Raw genomic sequence first — 24,168 nt, forward strand, 5'->3', positions numbered from 1 at the left:
TAATGTTGTATGAATGTGACTGATATTTGCCACTTCAAAATATATGGTTTCGGTTAAAGTTACAGGGTAGGAGTAGATTGTTTGTCCTTGAGTCAAATGCACCGAATTTTCTCCTAATAAGATAATACAATTTCATGTACTTTTTTTTCTTGGGTAGTGATGACAATGAGATGGATATGGGATATGTATTGGTGATCACAGTCCTATATCCGATTATATAAAAAAACCGCTCCATTAAGTTCCCGGTTAGTAAATGGACATCAAGTTGCGGGTATACCCGTAGGTATTGGGTATCCCAGTTTATAATCTCAATAAGTTAAAATTTAACCGTTGGAATTTCTATTTTCTAAAGCTCCATCACAAACTTATCGAAAAAATAACTTGAAGTTTTGAATGATTCTAATTTTTAGCAAAATCAACGAATCTTACATGTAGCAAATGGTGTATAAATAGAATCAATCATAACATAAGTAGTAAAACAATGTTATCAATCTCCATTCCTCTGTTCTATTGATGTCACATTATCATCAATTCATTATTTTATCAAGTTAAATACTTGCCAAGCGAATGAGGCGGTTGCTTCTTGGTTCTTGCTTGAATGTTGGTGTTGTGGTTTTGTAGGATATCAGTTTAACAATGCAGTCAGTAACCATTTGGCCTACCTTCCAACACCTAAAACATGGATCACCGAAGGTATCATAGGTGTTTTAGAAGATACATTAGGCTCGTTAGTTGACTTAGTTCGAACTAACTTGCTCTCCATCAAACCTCCTCTTGTTTGCTTATCTTATCTGTTTTTCTTTAGCCTTTAGTTTGAAAAAACATGGAAACATGGGCATCAAGGCTTTCCTCATCTTTACTCACTTCTCTTCTTCATAAATGACTTGCCACTTTAATCATCTGTTTCATCAGAAATCATCTTTCTTTTGGACAAAAATACAAATGCAGCCTATGAAGTTCTAGAAGTGTCGTTGAATTCTTTCATGGACATATTAATTTGGTTCTTAGTTTTTCCATGGTTCAAAAAAGTACCATATAAATTTTAGATGTTCATATCCTTCATTTTGTCACCATTTTCAACACAATAATGATCTCTTTCCAATGAACATGAAGATACTTGTGAAGTAATATATATATATATATATATATATATATATATATATATATATATATATATATATATATATATATATATATATATATATCTTTCATTATGTCTAACCTTTCATATCATTAACCAAACACACTAAAACCCTGTAAAAGGTTTGAGTGATTGATTTACTCTTCAATGTAAAGAAGAATGCATAGTCTCGAGTAGGGATGGGAGTGGGTCCAAACCCGGACCCGGAAAACCCAACAACCGGTTAACGAGATTTTGTACGAGCGGTATATAGGAACCGGTTCCGGTTCGGTTCCAGGTAAAGTGGGTCAAGAACCGGAAAACCCAGAACATTAAAGTGGGTCGGGTGGAACCGGATAAAGTGGGTCTAGAACCGGAAAACCCGGGAAATCTGGAATTTTTTTGTAATTACTTAGTGGTTGAACTTCGAAAATTTTCAACATTGATATCCCAATTTCGGGGGACTGTAAGTTATTGAATATTAAACCAAAAATGACAAAATTATAGTTTAAAATCATATACAAACTCTAAACTAGACGTTGCAAAAAATCTCATGATAATCCAACTTCAAATGAATTAGATATGCATTTTTAAAATTTCACAAAATATAAAAATAAAATTAAAAAGCAGAAAATTCACAGCATTGATATCCCAACTTTGGGGGACTATAAGTCAATGAATATGAAACCAAAAATGACAAAATTATAGTCTAAGATCATGTATAAACTCTAAACTACACGTTGCAAAAAAAAAAAAAACCCTCATGATAATGATATAGGCATATTTAATCATAAAATTTATGCATTATTTTAATACTTTATGTTGATTTTATCTTAAATATTAAACAAAAGGTACTTAATTAGTTTAAAATCTCATTTTAGCAACAAAGACATGCTCGGAAGGAAAACGAAGCAGAATTGGTGATTGGAAGCTTGGATCTTGGATTTTGAAGAAAGAAGGTTGTTGTTGTACAACATGACCCCTTGTAAGTGTTTTGACCATATCTCATGACTCATAACTCCGATTGATGAGACTCAAAAACTAGACACAATTTCGGACGACTTTTGTGTTTTGAGAAAATGTTGATTCCAAACGAAATCGATGAGTTTGGGTCCTCCAACTCGACGAGTTGAGATGAAAGTTCCCGATAAATTAGTGCCTTGTCGTACACACGTATTAAGTGAAAAACTCGACGAGTTGAGCCTATTTTTAGAATCTATTTAAAGAACGTTTTCATTCGAAACCCTAACTTTTGATGGAGACTTTTAGCGACTTTTGGAGGCCAAAGAGGTTCTTAGAAGCTGTGGTTTTCGAAATTCAACTAGAGGCTTGGAATTGAAGAGATTTAAAGGCAAAATCATTAGTAATTTACTTAATTCTCTTGTTTACATTATGTCTACATTAATGAATTTTGTTTTTATGATGTTATTCGCTGAAGTTATGGGCTAAAACTCCATACTTTTGTTTAGACTAGATGATCTTATGAATATGGTTTGATTAAGTTGCTTGGATTATATTGATTTGGTTATTTATCTTGTTAAGTCTGTTAAAAGATCTTTATGTGTTAATGATAATTATTTTCTGTTAATAACTAAGTTAATTGAACATTATGAACATCTTCTTAATTGCTTGAATTTTATAGTTTTGTGAAAACAAGATTATATGCCTAGTATTAGTGAACATGAACCTAAGGTTAACTAGAAAATAAGTAAGTTAATGTGTGAGCATGTGCAATGACCAACCACATATGAGTTAATTGAATCAACCAATTTAGTTAACTAATAATACAAGTCTTATTTGATTCGAACTGAACATTAGGAACCCTGTTAGTTTAATCAATTGGCTACTATTTGAATTAACTTGTTTGCTAAAGGATTAGTAATAGTGAACATGAACCTAATCATATTAGCAATCGGTAACCATTGATATATTAATCCATTGCACTTGCCATGAAATCAACCATAGGAATAAGTGAATCGAATCTAAACGGAAGTCTCTTTTATCTTATTGAATCTAGTTTTATTTTGCTTATCTTTTAGTTGTTATTTTGCAAAACTAGAGAAAACCCCCTTTTAATAATTGTTTCATTTAGATAATATCAATAATTATTTACCGTTCTCTGAGTTTGATACCCTACTTGCCTAAACTATACTGCTAATCGATAGGTACACTGTCTTTCGTGTGTTTGTCTTTGTGTTTAATTTAGTAGGATTAAAACTAGTACAATCAACACGTATCAAGCTTTTGGCGCCGTTGCCGAGGAACAGTTTGAAATAATTAATATTAATTGCTAGTGTTATCGATCCTTTGTTTTAGATTTATCTCATATAAAGTTACGAGTTTTTTGTTTTAAGTTTTATTATTATGTACTTTCCAAATATCGATGCTCTTGATGCTTTTCTTGAGGAAATAGTAAAGGAATTTGAGCAAGAAGATGAGAAGTATGACTCATATGATGATTTGAAGAAATTTAGAAGATGGTTAGATAACATCTTGCCTAATAAACAAGAGCAATCCGAGTCACAAGAGCTAAAGTTACAAGATGAAGAGTTTAATCCAGAAATAGATTTGGAGGAGCTGGAAAGGTTGCTGGCAGAAGGGTCAGACGAAGAACAAGAACAATCTGAGTTGCGGGAACCAAGTCGTGGTTTGACCATTACCACGGCGTGGCCCCCTGTTTTCCGGTTTGTGTTTCAATCCATTGAACTCATATAAGTTCAAGGCATTGGAGGCCTTAGTTTTCAAATATGGTGGGAAGAGTTTAGACTGTAACTGTTATTGGATAAATAACCATCAATCCATGTTTGCACAATCATTCTATTTTCTTGGTCAATTGGATAACAACCTTGAACTGATATAGTCTTTAAATAGTTTCACTTAAGGACCTTGAGCACCAAGTCCTTAAATTGTCAATTACTCTGATCTTCTTTGAAATATGTAAATTTTTAGAGAAATTAAACAAGCAACATTAGAAGGTTTCGAACTCGTGGGTAATTATGACTTCAACTACATATAAGCACACATAAATTTAGTGTAATAATTTATATTTCATAGTTAATACATAATCATTTTCAACATAATATAATTTTTATTACATAATTTAACCTGCACATTACAATGTATGGATGGATGTTTGCCTAGTATTTTCAACTTTTAGATCACACTTACCTGGCATTACATTCGAATTAAAGTTAAGCATTCTTATAGAACTCCATGATCCAAAATGTCGAAACTCTACACACAATTTTCAAAGAAGTGAATCCCGCCTTTTTCGCTAAAGAATTATATTCTTTTAACGTCCGCTCTTTTCCACCGGGATTAGCAATCATCATTATCATATCACTACTGATGACAGTCTTAGAAACATCAATGTTGGTAGCATGATCACGTGGTTGATTTTCAAGGTCGGGGATGATCGTTTCCACCGCCACGACCTTACCAAACTCTGGCAATGCCGCCCAACAGTTTTTTAGAACAGTGATGCATTCGTTGTCGCCCCAATCATGAAGTATCCACTAAAAAATGTTCATACATTACGGTTATCTAATAGCTAGAAATATTATCATTAATTTTAACGAAGGTTTATTTAAAAAAAGTTGATGCATGTATGATGTATCACAATATCAACCTTCATGAATATTACATCTCCTATAGGAACACTTTCGAACATATCTCCTCCAACATGATCCACACCTATCCATAATATATGACGAGAAACCATGTCAATAAAGTTGTATAATTAAAATGTATATATGTATATGTATGAAAATTGATACCCGGTGATGAATGTGTATCCTTGATGACATGGGGTAGATCAAAGTTGATGCCCTTAATAGTAGGGTACTTTGAGACAATGATGTTAAGGTTAGCACCTAAACCACCACCCACATCAACTAATTGTTTTACGCCTTCAAATCCTTTATACTTTCCAAGAAACATCTTCATTACTATTGTTGTGTTGTCATACATGCACTTGTTGAACACTTGATTGAATCTGTTGTCTTTTGCAGGGTACTCAAAAGCATGAACTCCATGGGCCTTATTAAATGGGATGCCTCCATTGGCGACTGCATCTTTTAGGTAATACCTGACCCAAAACAAATTATTTATATATCTATGAAGACAAACCTCATAGACTTAGTTATATATCATGAAGTTATAAGTCATGTTATGATTACTTGAACAAGTCTAGATGGATTTGTTTGCATGTGTTGAAGAAAATATCATTGAAAGCAGAATAAAGGTTAACAGTGTTTCCGTTTTGATTCTTGAAATTAATTTGGTGATTTATGTTATGAGCACTCCCTTCCGGAATAGGCACAACGAGTGATTCGTGATGAAGAGGTGAAAACTCATCATATTTGTGAACATCACCCCGGTGCAATGTGGTGGATTGTGGTATTGAAGAACATGATCACCACCACAACCACAGTTGACCACAACCAATTACTCTCTCTCTCTCTCTCTCACACACACAACCTTTATTTGATTAAAAATATATATTTTTATTTAAATAATAAAAAAAGGAATATAATAATGTGGAGTGGTGAGTATATCAAAGGGTTATTGAAATAAAAGTCATTAAGTTTAAGTTTTATCGATTTTGTCCATTTGACGATTTTTTGTTCATTTATGTCCTTAAGTTTTTCAAGTTGTTTGATTTTTACCCTTTTTACCTGTAATAATATGTTTTCAGGTTACCATGAAATATTATTTGCAAAAAACCTCTTTAAGTTTAGAAATATTTTGCAAAATCCCTTAAGCTTACAAATATTTTACGTTTTCACAAATTATATATATATATATATATATATATATATATATATATTCATATTATATGAATTAAGGTTTTTTTTGAATGGTTGAGTGCAATAAAAAATCACACTATAACAAGGAACTAGAGATAATACAAACCAAATACATCAAGTTTAAAAGAGAATTTAAAGTCAATTACTCTACTTAACTTGAAACTTATGTTTCCTATGAAATATTCAACTATAAGAGACATCTATGTCATCAAATATTCAATATTTTCTCGATATATATATATATATATATATATATATATATATATATATATATATATATATATATATATATATAAATAAGCCGACATAAATGTGTCTTTTAGTTGGATAGTTCATAGGAAGCATAAGTTCCAAATTAAATAGAATGATTGCCTTCAAAATCCTCTTTTAAACTTGATCGTATTTAGTTTGTTTTTGGTCTAGCTCCTTGTTAGAGCGTGGTTTTTTTAATGCATTCAGTCGTTCAAAAAAACCCTTAATTTGTATAATATGAAGAAAAAAAATATGCTTAAGGTAAAAACATAAAATATTCGCGTATGAAGAAAAACGGGTTAAAACGGGGAGAATGGGTTGCAAACACGATTATAAATGATTTTTAAGGTAGAAAAATGGGGAGAATGAGTCTCAAAACAGGACCTCTATCTCTCAAAACACGATTGTGACCAATTAGGCCGAAAACCTTTTTGTGTTTTCTTTCCTTACATAAAAATATATAAATTCATTTAAATGAAAAAAAAGTTTAAAAACTACATATAAAAGACCTATATTTACGTTTTTATTTTTAATAATAATATTAATAATAATAATAATAATAATAGCAATAACAATGTAATTAATTATTTTAGTTTATAACGGATATATACAACGTTGGTAAGGAAATAAAATATCAAAAGGTTGTCAACCTAGTTCATTAGTGGCATTGTTATATATATATATATATATATATATATATATATATATATATATATATATATATATATATATATATATATATATATAAAAGTGTGAAAGACTTAGAGCAAATATATTTTCTAGTGTAACTGACAAATTGCATATGTTTGTATGGAGATTTTATTTTCTTCAAAATTACGTTTTTTAAGGTTTACTGAACTAGACTGACGTGACATGCTACATCAGTTGCCACGTCAATGGCCCCTTCCAGCTTGGCATGCCACTTAAGCGGTTATCGGTTGAAAAGGTAAAAATGGTTAAATTGTAAGATTTAGCCGGTTTTTTGAGTTTTTTTAATTTGGGGACTTTTTTTGAAAATTTTCCCAAAAGTTTGGGCTTTTTTTTGGAGATTTACCAAATATTGGTGTATGCAGTGTTATTTTATCCTTTTATCAATTTATTCAACACAATGGGTTTTTAGACATAAAAAAAAGTTTAACGATCGAGAACCAAAATATTCAACTTTATAATCTATGATATGTAAATTAACACCACCTTTTTTGCTGTTTATGCAACAAGATTTCACCTTTTTACCTATTTAATTATTTCACTTTTATTTTTCTTATCCGTTTATGCAGCAAACATGAATCATTAATTAACCACATTTGATCAAATGGTTTACCATGTTAATTACAAGTAAAGTGTTACATATTTTGTCTAACTACACGTTAAGCATGCAAGTTGACAAAATTAAATATAAGATGCAAATATAGATAACTGACCAACAATCGACAAATATCTTATCATAGATCATGAGAATTGATGAAGCAAGAGAAGTCCCGTCTTGATTACGAACATAGTTATTAGACAGTGGGGTCATGCCATATAAATTCTTAGAATTCCCACTTTCATCGGTCACAAGGGTTGATGTGAGAATGGATTGGCTAGCAAGAAATCGAAGGAGTCGCTCAATTAAACCAGGGGTTTCTGGGGCTTGTGTAGGAAGACTAGAAGCAAGATCAAGAGAAGAGAATTGGCCATTAGGAGTCTTTGCCATGATCTCAAACAGATCAAGTTCAATGACAGTTTTGATGACCATGGGAAGAGCTATTGTCCCATTAATTTGCATCACTTTTAGCAGCCCTTCCTCTTCAGTTGACATGCTGTAATCTTCTTCTAGTGACTCCATGATTGAACTTATTGGTAAATCTTTGCTATGAACGAGATACTATATATATACACATAATATCTGGTATGCCGTCGTTGTAGTATTCAAATAAAATTACAGTTTGATTTAACATCTTAACAAAAAATTAAAGTTTGTACTTTTCAATGATATATAGTGTGTATGTACGTATTGGTTGGAGTAACTGTGTGAGAGAATGAGTAAGAGCAGTCGGGTATATTGATAAAACCATTAAACCAAAGAGTCAAAGACGATTAGAGTTTGGAAAGAAACCAAACGATGATATGTACTTTGATGCGTCCACGCAAACGTGGGTTTAACACTTGCACCAACTACCCACACAAGGGAAATTAATTAAAATCCCTTAGTTTGACTGTTTTTTTCTCGTTTTATCTAATAATCTATAGGAAAATGTCTTAAAAGCCTTTATGTTTGGCAGCTTTTCGATTTTACAATATCAGGTATATTTTTTTGTCATAAAAGTATGAAAGTTGCAAAGTTTTCTTTATACTTGACATTTATCAAGTAAACATTGTGTTAGTCGGTTACCATGCCATTGCCACGTAACAGGGCACGTGAGCGCTGACTAGGCATTTTGAGCTACATAAAAAAGCAAAATTAATATAAGGACCAAACAAGCGGAGTATCACCGGCATCCAGAGGAATACTTTATTGACGTTACATTATTTGTACCCTATAAGTTGTAACATCCAAAAATCCTTTAATCGCTATGTTGTTGGCAAGTGATCGAGATTATGGTTTGTGTAGCTGGTTACTTGATTTTCAATTTAAATACTGAATACATCAAAACCTAGCGTTAAATGAGATGAATGTTAGGGAAATTGCTGTAGAATCCTGTAATCTATCGGAATTGGATTAGCCGATTAGGGTGCAAGGGAGATTTACCATAACGATGTAAATTTCAGATAAATCCGATTTGCCTACATGAGTTGCTTTGTTTTCCTCATAGATAGATTCGAATGTTGAAATTTGAGTTATAAATCTTACGATTTTATTCTCTTTGAACATCACATAAGCTCATTAATAGATTTGCTACATAACATAAGTTCATCAAAGCAAAGCACCCTTTAGCAATTACGACCTAAATCTTCTTGTAGAATTCCATAATCGAATAGAAACTAACTCTGCAAACAATTTTTGAAGAAACAAATCCCGAATCTGTAGCCAATGCCTCGTATTCTTTAGCAGTCCTCTCTTTCCCACCAGGGTTTATAGCCAACATCACCATATCACCATCAAGATTAGACATAACAACATCAGTTTCACCATTATTATTTGTTGGTTGTTCATCTGGGACAACAGTTTCTAACACCACCACCTTACCATCCTCTGGCAACGCCATCCAACAGTTTTTCAATAGCTTCATGCAGTAATCATCACCCCAATCATGTAATATCCACTGTAATTTCTCATGCATAGTCATTTATTCAAAGATGTATATATATATATATATATATATATATATATATATATATATATATATATATATATATATATATATATATATATATATTAAAGTGCAAAATAATATCTTTTGATGTACATATGCACTAACCTTCATGAAGATTACATCTCCCTTTGGAACACTCTGAAACATGTCTCCTCCAACATGTTCCACTCCTATAAGCATCAAGAAACAATCTTTAATCTAGAATTGTAGATGCCCAATTTAAGGAAATATATTCTGAATTTTTAATTACCTGGACAAATTAGAGGTGCATCTTTAATGACATGGGGCATATCAAAGTTGATGCCTTTAATGTTAGGGTATTTGGAAAGAATAATCCCAAGTGTTGCTCCTAAACCACCACCCACATCCACTAGTTTTTCCACTCCTGAGAATCCCTTGTACTTTTCAAGAACCATTTTCATGAGTATAGAAGTGTTCCCAAACATAGCCTTGTCGAAAAGTTTACCAAATCTTTTGTCTTTTGCTTGGTATTCAAATATATTCTCCCCATGGGCCTTGTTGAATGGGGTTCCTCCTTCAAGCACTGCATCCTTTAAGTGATGCCAAGAATCAATGACAACTTTGTCATTTTGGAATAGAAAGAAGTTAGCAAAAGAAGCCCCTTCTTCATTGCTAACAAAATACTTGCATATTGGTGTCATGGCATATAATTTCTTTGTGACTCCGTTTTCATCGGTGAAGAATTTAGATGTAAGAATCGATTTGGTAGCAAGATACCGAAGTATTCTTTCGATTATGATTGGAGTTTGTGGGTTTTGTGTAGGAAGACATGAAACGATATCTGATGAAGTGAATTGACCACAATGCCCATGGTTAGTAAGTTTGACCATGATTTCAAAAAGATCAAGTTCTATAGCAGTTTTCATGACCATAGGAAGAACAGTTCCTGCTACCATTCGCATAACTCTTAGTAATTCTTCCTCTTCGTTCATGTTCGTGTTCATCACTAAATCTTTGTTCTTTGAATTGCGAGACTCCAAAATATGGTAGTGCTTATATATATTATATAGTTTCTTGATCCATGCCTACCGTTTTTTAGCCTAACTTAAACAACCTGTATGTATGCCTTCTTCAACCAAACCACAGGCTTTGTGTGAACTCAACCTAATTTTGAAGATTTGCAGCCAAATTGAAGATTTATACACAACATAGAGGGGGTAAAATGTAAAAATTGTTAAAATGGACAAAAATAGCCTAAAAAGCTTCATATCCTTGGTGTGGGCCGGACCTTCCATCTCACGAAGCTTAAGATGATGTATTTAGCGTACTTATATAAGTTAATTTAGCAAGTTGAAGTTTATAAATGATGCTAGAGGAAGTATTATTTAGCTTGTCACAACTTTTGTAAAGAAAATGTAAACTTTTTTTTTAGTGAAGTATGTACTTTTCATAGTTTTTTACTTTCATAGTTTAATTGTTTCAAGGTTAGTTGATGTCATAAATATGTAACCAACTTATTGAGATGTTTAAAAATACAAAGTGCATGTTTAAAAAAAGTTCAATCAAAGTATTATGAGAAGGTAAACTATTTGAGATGTTCAAAAACACCTTTACAATCAAACGTTAAGCATTTTTGTAGAATTCCATGATCGAAAATAGAGAAACCCTAGAAACAATTTTCAAAGAAGTGAATCCGGCCTCTTTCGCCAAAGCATTGTATTCTTTTATAGTCCGCTCTTTACCACCAGGGTTAGCAATCAACATTATCATATCACTACCAATGGCCGCCTTGGAAACATCATTCTTGGTAGCATCACCATCAGGGATGATCGCTTCCACCACCACCACCTTACCGGACTCTGGCAATGCCGCCCAACAGTTCTTTAGAACCGTGATGCAATAGCTGTCGCCCCAATCATGAAGTATCCACTAAAAAACAAAATTCATCTCGATTATTTAACAGATGAAAAAAAATCATTTATGCCAAATTTATTAATAAATAAAATTGATGTATGTATGTATGTATGATGTATCAAAAACCTTCATGAAAATAACATCTCCTTTAGGAACACTTTGGAACATATCTCCCCCGACATGCTCCACACCTAGAGAACCGAAAGATTTAGGTACAAAAACAATTGTTAGGGATGGAAACGGTCAAAAGTAAAATTCTAGGGATGAAAAATGTAATTAATTGATACCTGGAGAAGAAGGTGCATCCTTGATGACATGGGGGAGATCAAAGTTGATGCCCTTAATAGTAGGGTAGTTTGAGACGATGATCTCAAGGTTAGCACCTAAACCACCACCTACATCAACCAACTGTTTTACGCCTTCAAATCCTTTGTACTTTCCAAGAATCATCTTCATGACTATTGTTGTGTTGTCATACATACATTTGTTGAATACTTGATTGAATCTGTTGTCCATGGAAGGGTACTCAAATGCATTCACTCCATGGGCCTTGTTAAATGGAATCCCTCCCTCCACCACTGCATCTTTCAGGTGAAACCTGTCCCAAAACATATCATATATATGTAACATCCAAATTAACCAAACACAATCATCTTTATGCATATTGAAAACAAATTATAAATGGGTTAAATTAAATGAAGATAAGATAGATAGAGATGATAAAGGTAAAGTAATCTAATCCTATGTCAAATACCAAAGATAAATACAAGAAAACAGGATACATGTACGTAATGTATAATTATTAAGTGTGTATATATATATATATATATATATATATATATATATATATATATATATATATATATATATATATATATATATATATATATATGCTTTTATAATTAAAGATAGAAAAAGAAAACTAACCAACAATCGATGAGGATTTTATCATAGATAAGGAGAACCGTTGAAGCATGAGAAGTCCCGTCTGGATTGCGCACATAGTTATTTGACAATGGCGTCATGCCATATAAATTCTTAGAATTCCCACTTTCATCTGTAACGAGGGTTGATGTGAGAATGGATTGGCTGGAAAGAAATCGAAGAAGTCGTTCAATTAAACCAGGGGTTTCTGGGGTTTGTGTAGGAAGACTAGAAGCAAGATCAAGAGAAGAGAATTGGCGATTCGGAGTCTTTGCCATGATCTCAAACAGATCAAGTTCAATGGCAGTTTTGATGACCATGGGAAGAGCTATGGCCCCATTTATCTGCATCACTTTTAGCAGCCCTTCCTCTTCAGTTGACATGCTGTAATCTTCTTCTAATGACTCCATGATCGATCAACCTTTCCTTTGCTTTGCTATGGATGAGAACCTATACACACACAAACATATATATACACACACACATGCACAAATATTCTTTCCAACTGTCGTACACATGGGTATGGACCTACTTCTAACTTAACAATGGGTATTTAGGTTCATGAAAAAATTTCCTTTTTGGTGTTATAAAGAACTTTTAAGTTTAACGATGATGAATTAATACTGATCAGAATTTAATATTGTAGCAATATTATAAGGGAAAACCGGTGTTAAAAATCTTTGAAAAGATCCACGTACGTATATATAGGTATATGAAATTTCTCTTTCGTGCTATAACTAGTAAACAACTATATAACGATGATGAATACTCAGATTTTTTTTTTGTCACAATAAGGATAACCTAAGTTAAAAATCTTTTATCCGTGGTCGTTTGAGTATTTTTTTTTTTTAAAGTTAGCGTTTAATTTAGAGCATATATATTAACAACAATGTTTGTATTTATATACTAGCATCGTTTTGTTGTACGTATTTATTCGGTAGAGCTAGTAAGAGAGTCAGACAATCGCCAATTGGTGCAACGTTTTCTACAGTGAGTACTGCAAGTGTAAAATATTTTGATATTATCAAAGTCAAAATAATAAGATAAACATTGTCTTTTAGAATATAAATAAATAAATAAAGATTATGCGTGATTTATGTTAGCGACCTTTCGGCCGGTTGGTATTGACTATGTAAAAGAATTAAGAAATCAAATAATGATGCTTTGGTGGGTCTATGGAAACGTGCATTTCACTAACCACGTCTTATTTTATTTTTTTATTTTTTTTTTAAGAATGGAATCTCATGTTTGACCAAAAACGAAGTCTTATTATTTTTATTTTTATTTTTATTTTAAGAATGGGATCTCATGTTAGACCAAAAACAAAGAGATGTCAGATAACCATATTTCATCCTTACGAAAAAAAATAAAAATAAATGACCACTGAATTTGAAAATATGAATTTTCCGTTTGTTATTTTTGAACTCTGGTTTTCTATTAAAAAAAATTGTGTTCTCTGAATTTTTGAATTTCATGATGAGTTTCAACCCAATTTATGATAAAGGTAGTTTGCAATTCCGAGCAATTTTAACATTATACTTTTATTTGATAGATAAACAAATCAAGACAAGTAAATAAATGTTTTATTATAGTTTTTTGTACCATCTTCGGTTCTTTGGTTCTTTTCTAGTATGTCCTCGAACCATAATACAAGTGTCCAATTTTCTAAAGAGTAAAGAGGGCTAAATGCAAGAAATAGCAATGCACTTCCATTTATTCGTGTGTTATAGCATCTTAGTTTTCATTTTCTTTTTGTTATAACATTGTATTATCTTTTATCTCATCGTCAAGGCATGGTACTCTGAAAATTTTACTCAATTATAGCATTCTACTAGTACGATCAAATTTTTTTTTTCTTATTAGAACTTTATATTTTGAAAAACTGCACAATACTAACAGTGAAAATTGTTTTGTATTTGAATGGAGTTGATATAATTAGGTAGATTTTTCATGTAATATGATGTAATTAGAAGAAATGGAAATAAGATATTATAGTAATAAACAACTTACAAAAGGATGATGCTATTTCTTGCATCTAACACTAAAGATTCATATGCCTATAATTAATATGACAATTGGTTTCTTAGGTTGCTTTTATTATAATACACGGGATATAACTGGAATAGACGAGTTTTTTAGAGCTATTTTCGATGATGAGGATTAGGAAGACATTTACATATTTTGCACAAATGAGATATGTAGAACGGGGTCTTGCCTTGTTCTTTCTGCCTTTTTTAGTAATTCAAAAAAATTGTTGTTACTGTATCATCAACACTGATTCCAGTTCTAGTCCAAATTCATTACACGTCAAACACAAACACATTATAACTTATCATGTCATGCCATCCATAAAAATAGGGCTTTATACATGCTTTTCAATGGACGGACAACTGTAAATTTTTTCTTCCATCTCCTTCTCTTGATGAAGGTCGTGTCGGTGCAGTTTTGATTGAAATGACGACTGTTCCCCTACATGAAAGGTGGTCGAAAATAAAATTGTCATTATCAGACCTTATGAATAGCAATATTATATTCAAGTTTTCAAGCATTATTGTTACCATTCAATATGACAATTGTACTTCTAGGTTTTGATGTGTCTATGTGTTCAACTTGTATATTTCCTAAAATCGAGTATTGATATGTTGTTTATTCTGTAGAGTTAAATAAAAGGGTCCGGCCTAATGGGCTTTCTTTCAAATTGGGTCATCACAGAGGAGTGGTCCGTAATCATGCTTTATTTGGACCGGAAAAAACTTCATTTGTCTTTTTCTTTCTTTATTTTTTATTATAATTATACTATATATTAAAATTATGTGGCCTTAGCTACAGTACCTGACCTAGGTACTGTTCATCATGTTACTTTGACTCCACCATGGTTACTTAGCCACCGCCACCGCCTCATGCGGTATATACACCGTTTCATCTGGATCATTCGTCATTCCACTGTCCCAAGAACCCACCGCCTCATTTCATCTCGGCGGAAGAGGATGACATACTCTTCCTCAGGTTACCGCAAGGTTTCCAACTCCACCGCTTTGACTGCTTTCAAACTTTTACCAGATTCTCGATTCTTCTTCAGTTCTTCTGCCCGTACCCTCTATGATAAACATCCACATTTTCATTTTTTTCCTTCTTCTATCTACACCTTCTCACCACCACCTGAATCTCCCACTTTTGTGTTTCGATTTCGTCAACAACATCACAAACGAACCTGATTAGCAAGATAGACAAAATCAAACTTCGAAAAACATACCTGAATTGCAAGGCGAAGGTGATCGAACGATGGTCGTCAGATGCTTGGGGTTCGATGCTCTTCCTGCTGTGTGGTATGCAACAGATACGAGAGAGACAAGGGAAACGTGAAAATCGAAGGGAGGCATTGAAGGTAGAGTTGCACAGAGGTCTTGTGGTGTTCGAGAAGGAGGGTGCATCTGACTGTAGGTCGACGCATGGCAAAAATTAGGGATGAGCATATGACCCGTTGGACCGGACCGGACCGGAAAAAAACCGGGACCGGATCTGGACCGAACCGGATATACATATTAATGGGCCGGTTTTTGGGTTTTGTTTTTACCACTAATCGGGTTTCGGGTTTGGACCGGACCGTACCCGAAATACGGGATTTAACTCGGACCGGACCGAAAATTTTTTCTCCTTAGAATATATAGATAAGGATATTGAATTATTAGTTAATTTATATATAACATTATGTATAAAACTTGATGTTTTTATTTTAACATTGTTTATAAATCTTGATCAACCTTTGTTCCTATCACTTTACAAGAAAGAATGTATGTAACACGCTATTTTTTGTTCAAACAAGCAAAAAAAAATTTAAAAACATGCAAATTTTTTTTATAAAAACATGCAGTTTTTTACACAAAAACTGTTAATTAGCAATGTTGTTTTTTTTTTGTTAAAACATGCATTTTTTTTATAAAAAGTGTAGTTTTTATACTAAATAGTGAAATCCCGCATTGTACCAACTTCAAAGTCTATTTCGGTCCAAAACCCGGTTTAGTACCCGAGACCGGACCGGACCGAACCGAACCCGAACCCGATACATCCAAAAACGGTCCGGTTTTCGGGTAAAAAAATTCACGATTTTCGGTCTTCGCGTTTTCAGTTTTCGGGCCACTCTGGTCCGGGTTTGGCCCTTTCTCATCCCTAGCACAAATTTATGTTTACGGTTTTCAAGTATTTTTATTCCGTTTTAGGGCTTTTTGATTCTCTTGTAGGGTTTATGTTGGTTTAAGAGATGGTGTGGGCAGATTTGGGAATCATACCATCATCTCCATCTTCACCTCCACGTAACACACCCACTCATCTCCTTTATCTTCTTTTCGGGTTTTATCTGTTCTTTTGGAGATTTTACATGGATTCCGTACTAGAAACTTCTGTCCAAACAATTCCCACCATCGATTTCTGCCCTAATTTCCCCTCTAAAGGTATAGTTTTTCTTATTTTTATAACATGCTTTTAGTTTCAATACCTTTGGATCCGACTTCATAGTAACTAAAATATGATTTTCTTTGTTGAATTGATTTATGCTCAGATCATTTTCCTTGAGTTTTTATCCAACTTCTGATTTCAAGGTAAGGTTTCTCTTACTCTTTGTAGAATGATTTTAATTTTACTCAGATCTGTGTAGGTATCTTTTGCTAATTTGTTTTGGTTATTCATTTTGCATCAGCTGGACTTGAACTTATCAAAAAATACATTTCTTTTATAGTAAAAGACTAAAAGATGAAGATACATTAGCTTTTGTGTTCTTCTATATAATGGCCTCTATAATTTGTTGTTTTAGTCAATGTATCCGTATAGGAACAAATTGGGAATATGGGATAAACAAGGTCGGTGGCAAGTAGTAAAGTCTCAGGTATTACTCTGAATTGTTGTCAAAATGGGCATATATTAATATTGATGTCAACTTTGGAAGCTGGACTCTTATAATAATTTCTTCAGGCTTATGTTTCACAATCTTTTTTTTTTCACATTAATTTATCTAACGAAAGTAATGAAATTCCAAAAGGGAATAATAAAAACCCCAAAGTTACAGGTTAGATTATTCAAGCGAGTAAAATTACTCAAGCGATATTACAACATGTAAGATTAATCACCAGAACCCTAGAATGAACCCCAAAGTTAACACTTTCCTATATCCAACACGGCAGCACCTGTATTTCTTGCTTCTCTTCTGCAATTTTGTGTTAATATTTAAGAAATGATACGTATTTTCTTTCTATTTTGCTTTGACACCGTAAAAATATTCAACTTATTTTAGTTTTAATCTGTTTGATATAGCATCACAGGTATCTGTTAATGATGTTTCCTCAGCCTGCACACCAACACCACGTTGTTACCAATACAATATGTTGACCACAGACTTCCCCTCCAAAATTGTAAAATTCAGATGTATTTGTTAGGGTTTTTTTAATTATATAGTAGAGTTTATCTAACTGCAACACGTCCAACGATTTTCTAAATATAGATAGGGTTTGTGGTATGTTACCAAACTAATTGATTTGTGTTTCCATTGATGCAGTGTGAAATTGGCTGAAGAATAATTATAGCAGACGGAGGAGAAAGGGTCGAATTGAATCAAATAATAAACAAGTGATTTAATTAAACGTCGAATTTTTATTTTTATGTATCTATATATGTGTGTCATAGAGTGAAGATTTTAGTAAGTTTTATCACCTGTTGCAGTTTCCCATATGTGTTACAGCATGCCATTTGTCACTTTACACAGAACTTGTCCTAATTTGTCGTTTATTCATCAACCGACTTCTTCTATGACTGGTACGCTTCCAATTTTTTTAGAAAATTAACTTGCTACTGTTATAAGACCATAACTTCAAGCATCATCATTAATATATTAAGAAAACTTTTTTTTACCATAAATTTATGAAAAATATAACATATTTATGTTTTTTCCGTTTTGATCAGAAGTTGTTGTTGGAGATGATCAGATGTGATCTAATCAGATCAACAGTTTCATGTTGAATTTGATGTTATCTAAAGCTGAATCTGATAATATTTGAAAGATTATGCTGATAAACTATAAGCTACTGTTCAAGCTTATCAGAAGTTGCTGTCTTAGGTGATTAGTTCTGATTAATCAGTGTCTAGATACCATAATTTGTTGTAGCGAGTGTAAACTTACTCTATATAGGATCTGATCCTATTCCTCTTTCCCTTCTTGGCCAGACTCTCACTTTTGCACATGTTACCTTCATCTATTTCGGGTTTGTAGCAGGTATGTTTCCTTTTTTCTTATGTGCATTTTTTAGGACCTATACTTTTCAAAAATAAGAATTAAGATATTGGTTGGTTTGTTTATTTTGTTCTTATGGTATGGGAATCCTGATTCTTGTGTTTATCCAACACAGATACCTTTTCAATTTAGATCCATCATCCATGTTACATTATGTTTTACTAAATAGTATATTTCCCACTTTTTTTATTAATAAATTATAAATGCATGATGATAATTGTGCCCATGAAATCCAATTAATTAGGTTTTTTTACTCTTATAAGGAAATTACTTACCACTATTATAGTTTCATTTTCCAGGTTCTAAATATAAGAATTTCCATTTATTTGTTAATGTTTAATGAAGACTTTGAGGTTTCCCAGGTTTGACTTTCATTTATCTCACCATGTTTATCATGTTTCATGTCTTTGCAACTCTGATGCATGCCTTTTTACTTCTATAAAGTTTTGATGAAGATGTTGTTTACTCTGTTTCTGGATTGATGACCGAAACATTATAAATATGTCGGATGACATGATTTGTTGTTTTTTTTATAGGGACATTGTAATGTTCAAAATAGAGATAAATTGATCTTAAAAATCATTTTTATAACATATATGGAGTTGCAGACTGGGGGAGAATGGTTGTAAAAAAATTAGTAAAAAATATTTAAAGCTGTTTATGGGAGGAAGAAATATAGTGATAGATACTATAGATAAATATAGCAAACCAAGATGACGGGGGAAAAGAGAAGATTTGTAGAGGGTTTCAAGGGAGGAGACAGGAACCAAAAATGTTTATAATGTTTCTTATCACTATCAAACCTTGCTATACTAGGATCAAATTTAAAAAATGTCTCATAAGAACTTATTAACGTTATGAAAATCTATTTCAACATTTCACAGAAAACCTTAAGTTGCTGGTAGAATTTTTGGCTCTTAATCATACAGCTACTTACATTACTAGATTCATATACATAATCTATCTCTATATCTTAAAAGTAACCATATGATTGAGTTGATGGATTATATGTTGGTTTCTTGCAGGTGCTTGCTATTGATGGAGGAGTCGTGATGTTTCAGATACCCAAGAACTTGGTTAAATATAGACTACATTGCATGAATCACAATGTACTCTACTCTTTTACCGAACTAATATACTTTCTACAATTTAATGTATTCGATTCCGTATTACAAACGAATACCATCTAACCCTTTAATTCTTTATCTATTTTGACACATCTGGTCCTTGCAGTCAAAACTTTTACATTTTTTTCATAAAAACATGAAAAAAATGGTCCGGGACAAAGTTCGGGCTTTTCGTCCTTGCACTTTCTACGTCTATCATATTTATCGATTCGGAAAAAGCTTCTGGCCTCCGCGTAGTGGGGTAACAATTCTAGTTTTTCATTAATAATGTTAACTTATAAAAAAAATCAGAAGCAGTCCTTTTAACACTCAGACAATTCATGCATTTTCTGACTGGATAGACATTGGTGGGACCGGTCTTTTGGGCTTTGTCTGGACCGGACATATAGTGTATGTGGAAATGGAACATTGCGTTTTTCATTTCCTTTAATTAATTATTCTGTAACACCCCAAACGATGCAAAAATAAAATCAAGCACATATGAATATTTTGGTCAACCGATATTATTATTTATCTAGGAATACAATACAAAATAAGTCTGAGCCTCTAGGGAGGAAGACAACCACTATTGAATATAGTGATATTGTGATTGTATATGGTTATAATAATTAGTTTTGCTTGCATCGTTCTCAATATAAAGGAATTATCATTTAATCATTCAGGCCCAACAGACTAATTCCAAGCCTTAATAGGGTAGGGTTTCATTTTCTTAAATTACCCACCAAACCAAACTTCCATCAACTCAAACCCAAGCATCTTTCCCACCAAGGTCAACTTTTACTTCAATTAATATAGGATTTTGTATTTACAACGTACATTTAACCAACATTCACTTGTTATAGTCATTATGGACTTTAGTTCAAAACATCAATGTAACAACATTTAAATCTTAAATTCTACTCTTCGCCTTACCTGGTTATATAACTAAACATCCCAAAACAACTTCTTTTGAAGCGAAATTCACACTTATTGGTTAAAACTTCTAGTCACAATGATCATGGGTGTTATAAATTGGACGTAAAAGCAGCTTTCTTCATGGTGAATCAAGTGAAAGACGTGTCGTGTGCTTGGAGCAATCAAGAGGTTATGAGAAGAGAGGAAACAACTCATAATCAAGTTGTAGATGTGATGACAGTAGAAGATTTTTTAATGGGAGTGTGCACTGCCAATGAATTAAATTAATTGTTGTCTTGCAGTTAGTTAGGGGATGGATTGTAGAGTTCTTGTTTTTGGGCCGGGTCTTGTTTTCGTTTGAATAACAATAATAATATGTCTATAGAAGTTTTTAAAAGTATTTCTTTTTATAATTGTTAATGTAATTTTTACGATATAAATAAATTGGATTCTTTATGTTTTGTTTTATGAGTTAGGGTCTCTATTGTCATCACACACAGCTATAGTAAATATAAATGTTAGTTGTTGATTCAAAGTTTCTTAACAATTAGTATATTATCCAAAGTAATCTGATTAATAAAATTGAAATGAATCTAGATATACGATCAATATAATTTCATTAATACATATTATAGAATAGAATAGTGATTTTGTTTGTATATTTATTGTTATATTTTAATTATTTTAAAAACAAAAGCATGCGCATGCCCTGATTGACATTATCTCTTTTTCTTTAACGTTCATCAATCAATAAATTGCTAAAGTAAAATTCCACACAATGCCACTTTTAAGGATAATCAGACTATGCACTTTTGGCCCTTTGTGAATGAAGAAAATACAAACACGCCTCTTTTTAAACACCTTTTGAGCTTTGACTATGATGATGGCATCTAATCCTAAATTTGTATTATACTCTATAAGTATTCCAAGTCAAAGCTATGTGGTGCGACTCTTATGATTTATGAAAAAAGTCTTGCTTGCATGATTTCCCTTACCTTTCTTTTTTATTTCACAAATTTATATAAATATCTTTTGCTTTTCTTACCATTATCCATTTGTTATCTATGTATATGTATATAACAAATAGATGTGACTTTAACTATCTTATTCATAATACTTGTTTCAAGAAAATTATAATATTTGGTTTCTTATTGTGATTTATAAGTGTTTAGACAGTCATAAATAAAAACAGGTTTAAAAATGAAAATATTGTATGTATAAGGTAGACCGACAAATAGAAATTTGAAATGAGCCAATTCCTAACCAATTGAAACAATCAATGCACAAAGACTAGTTATTTAAAGAGTTCCTATCATAATCGATCACCCTAACTAGTCATTTCTCTTGTTTCACATTTCTTTTAGTGTATAAAGATTTTGTTTTTCTTTTTCATTGATTTCATGCTCACGTGTATGCGATAGTATATTACAATTTCTTTTTTTACTTCTCGTAATGATCTTGAAAAAAGTGCAAGAACTACAAGTGATTTGAATCAGTAATTATTTCATGGAGATGATAATAAGTGAGTACATGATCGCATTATCAAAGCAATAATAGTTGATTTATCTACTTAATAAGTGAGTATATAATGCATTATCAAATTAATGGTGACAATGGACCAATGTCCAAAAACATGTGGTGTACATATTATGTGGTCATACCAAAACAGAAGTGTTACTTTCATAAATTATAATGCTTTCATTGGTCATTTGTATTGATGAAAGCAACAAGTCCTGTTTTGTCTAGAGATATGCTATCTTCAAATAAAAGCAATTATCATGATACATGGAGTACACTAGATGGAGTAGTCCTTTTTCTCCATCCTGCTCAATGCAAGTTGTAACCATGGTTGAGATCAACTTAATCATACCCGATTTCGGTTAGTATCCATATCCATGTCTAGATAAGTTAGCCATTCATAAATCGATCGTGACTACACATGCATACGTGTGCAATTTGTGTGTTTGCATATATCAACAGTTTTCCTAGTGTAACAATTTATGATTAACTCATAAATACTAACTTTATACTTTTTACATATTTGACATGTTAATCTAATCTACACATAAACTTGACCTATTTATAATGATATTGGTTGAAATTGTCTCTCACCTAATCCATTTGATAAGTGTCATTAAAATGATAAAAATGATTCAAATATTTTTAAATTATGCATATATCTTCTATGTTAAAAATGAAATCAAATGCTTGATACATGTGGTCATTGGCTTGATGCATCATCATACTTGAAATTGAAAGGAAAACATGTAGTTGTGAGATTTGATTGACTTTGACTTTGTCCCAAATAAATCTTTTTGTTCTTATTTACATGGAGAAAAGATAAATGTAGAAAGATAAATAAAGAAAATAATAATGTGGTGGAAGTGGAAGAAGTCATGATACTATGGCCCACGGTATAATTAACGTGAGGCCTCAAAGGGGCCCAATGATCCAACATGTCCCTACCAGCCCAGCTAGCCCATTCGCAGTTGGGTGGGAAATCATTTAAATTTATCAGAAATGTCATTTAGCGTACTTCTACTTTTGAAAATGTTCCCTTTTACTCCCTACTTTCTTTTTGGAAATTTTACTAGCATACTTTCCTTCATTAGTGGTGAAAGGTATCATTTGAAGAAGAATTGTTCCGATTCCAAATTGTCAAAGCACATATATGTAATGACGTTTTTGACTATGCTTTAACGATCTTGAAAATCGAGATTTTGTAGTATGAGCCTATGAGGGAGTTCCTTGTCATTTTTTCAAGGGATAATGACTTGAAAGGGTAACGAACTTTTGACTTTTGTCACATTTAGTCACTAAACTTTTTTCCGTTATCTATTTGCCATTGAACTATTGAAACTGTTCACATTTTACCCTTATGACCGGCTGTTGCCGGTCATAAGGGTAAAATGTGAACAGTTTCAATAGTTCAATGGCAAATAGATAACGAAAAAAAGTTTAGTGACTAAATATGAACAAAATCGAAAGTTCGTTTCCCTCTAAAAAGTTCAATGACTAAATATGAACAAACCTCCTCTTGTATTATGTTTTAGCAAATTATTTATTTTTGTTAAATTGTAACAACATTTGTTGATGAAGAAATCTATGAAATAAAAAAAAACAAAACAAAACCCTGAAAATATATTTAAAAAAACAAAAAACCAAAAACAAAATAAAAAACCAATGGTTTGACATTTTCCAAAATAAAAAATCAAAATTTCCAATCTGATTTTGGTTTTACAAAAAAAATGAACCATTTTCACTGATGTGAATTATGACCATTGGTTTGGCATGTGAAATTTGTGACATCCCATGAATATGTAGTTACAACATCGTTTGAACTCGTAATTCATAGTAAGGGGTTAGAGTATCATCGCATGAATACGTAGTTACAACATCGTCTGAACTCGTAATTCATCACCTACAGGTTATGGGCCTGTTGGTGTTTCCACTGGGTTGTCTAGAATAGTCCGTGGTCGCCATCTATACTCTGGTAGATGACTACATCGCCACATTGCTGGTTAAGGTTATGGTATCTCCTTTCATCCAACATCACATATTCATCGTCATCTATTTACCTAATTATCACCACCTA

The 24,168-nt window shown here is 32.3% G+C and overlaps 2 protein-coding genes, 1 long non-coding RNA gene and 1 pseudogene across 14 annotated transcripts; 1 reads left to right on the forward strand and 3 right to left on the reverse strand.

Annotated features, from left to right (window-relative positions):
• Positions 1-4,311: 4,311 nt before the first annotated feature.
• Positions 4,312-8,144, reverse strand: LOC111885575 (caffeic acid 3-O-methyltransferase). Its single transcript, XM_023881820.2, has 4 exons — positions 7,602-8,144; positions 4,897-5,207; positions 4,749-4,813; positions 4,312-4,635 (listed from the first exon to the last, which is right to left on the reverse strand). The coding sequence occupies exons 1-4, from the start codon at positions 8,006-8,008 to the stop codon at positions 4,312-4,314; spliced, it is 1,107 nt and encodes a 368-aa protein (XP_023737588.1). The 5' UTR covers positions 8,009-8,144.
• Positions 8,145-9,077: 933 nt separating this feature from the next.
• LOC111885585 (caffeic acid 3-O-methyltransferase) lies at positions 9,078-10,438 on the reverse strand. The gene is made up of 3 exons (XM_023881833.2): positions 9,727-10,438; positions 9,582-9,646; positions 9,078-9,425 (listed from the first exon to the last, which is right to left on the reverse strand). Exons 1-3 carry the CDS (start codon positions 10,427-10,429, stop codon positions 9,108-9,110), a joined length of 1,086 nt encoding a protein of 361 aa, XP_023737601.2. The 5' UTR covers positions 10,430-10,438; the 3' UTR covers positions 9,078-9,107.
• A 492-nt stretch (positions 10,439-10,930) lies between these two features.
• Positions 10,931-12,880, reverse strand: LOC111885586 (caffeic acid 3-O-methyltransferase-like; annotated as a pseudogene).
• Positions 12,881-16,474: 3,594 nt separating this feature from the next.
• On the forward strand, positions 16,475-21,041 carry LOC111885517 (uncharacterized). Of its 12 annotated transcripts, XR_006187417.2 has the most exons (7): positions 16,478-16,723; positions 16,831-18,077; positions 18,225-18,378; positions 18,486-18,534; positions 18,852-18,914; positions 19,578-19,661; positions 19,786-20,176. It is a non-coding gene; the product is annotated as an uncharacterized LOC111885517 (long non-coding RNA). The 12 variants fall into 12 exon arrangements; XR_008226794.1 differs by adding an exon at positions 20,634-21,041 and having other exon boundaries at positions 16,475-16,723; positions 18,486-19,661; positions 19,786-19,920; XR_006187424.2 differs by lacking the exon at positions 18,852-18,914.
• Positions 21,042-24,168: the final 3,127 nt, after the last annotated feature.

Source organism: Lactuca sativa, chromosome 9 (genome assembly GCF_002870075.4).
Source record: "Lactuca sativa cultivar Salinas chromosome 9, Lsat_Salinas_v11, whole genome shotgun sequence".
Classification (NCBI taxonomy): domain Eukaryota; kingdom Viridiplantae; phylum Streptophyta; class Magnoliopsida; order Asterales; family Asteraceae; genus Lactuca; species Lactuca sativa.

What these genes read in the sequence shown, in the direction of transcription:
- LOC111885575 (XM_023881820.2), bottom strand. Translation starts at nt 8,008, where the DNA reads ATGGAGTCACTAGAAGAAGATTACAGCATGTCAACTGAAGAGGAAGGG. An exon ending in AAGATATTTGTCGATTGTTG is followed by an intron (nt 5,208 to 7,601) that starts GTCAGTTATCTA and finishes GTTTTGGGTCAG; the next exon opens with GTATTACCTAAAAGATGCAG. An exon ending in GGATACACATTCATCACCGG is followed by an intron (nt 4,814 to 4,896) that starts GTATCAATTTTC and finishes TATTATGGATAG; the next exon opens with GTGTGGATCATGTTGGAGGA.
- LOC111885585 (XM_023881833.2), bottom strand. Translation starts at nt 10,429, where the DNA reads ATGAACGAAGAGGAAGAATTACTAAGAGTTATGCGAATGGTAGCAGGA. An exon ending in TGCACCTCTAATTTGTCCAG is followed by an intron (nt 9,647 to 9,726) that starts GTAATTAAAAAT and finishes TGATGCTTATAG; the next exon opens with GAGTGGAACATGTTGGAGGA. An exon ending in GAGATGTAATCTTCATGAAG is followed by an intron (nt 9,426 to 9,581) that starts GTTAGTGCATAT and finishes GAGAAATTACAG; the next exon opens with TGGATATTACATGATTGGGG.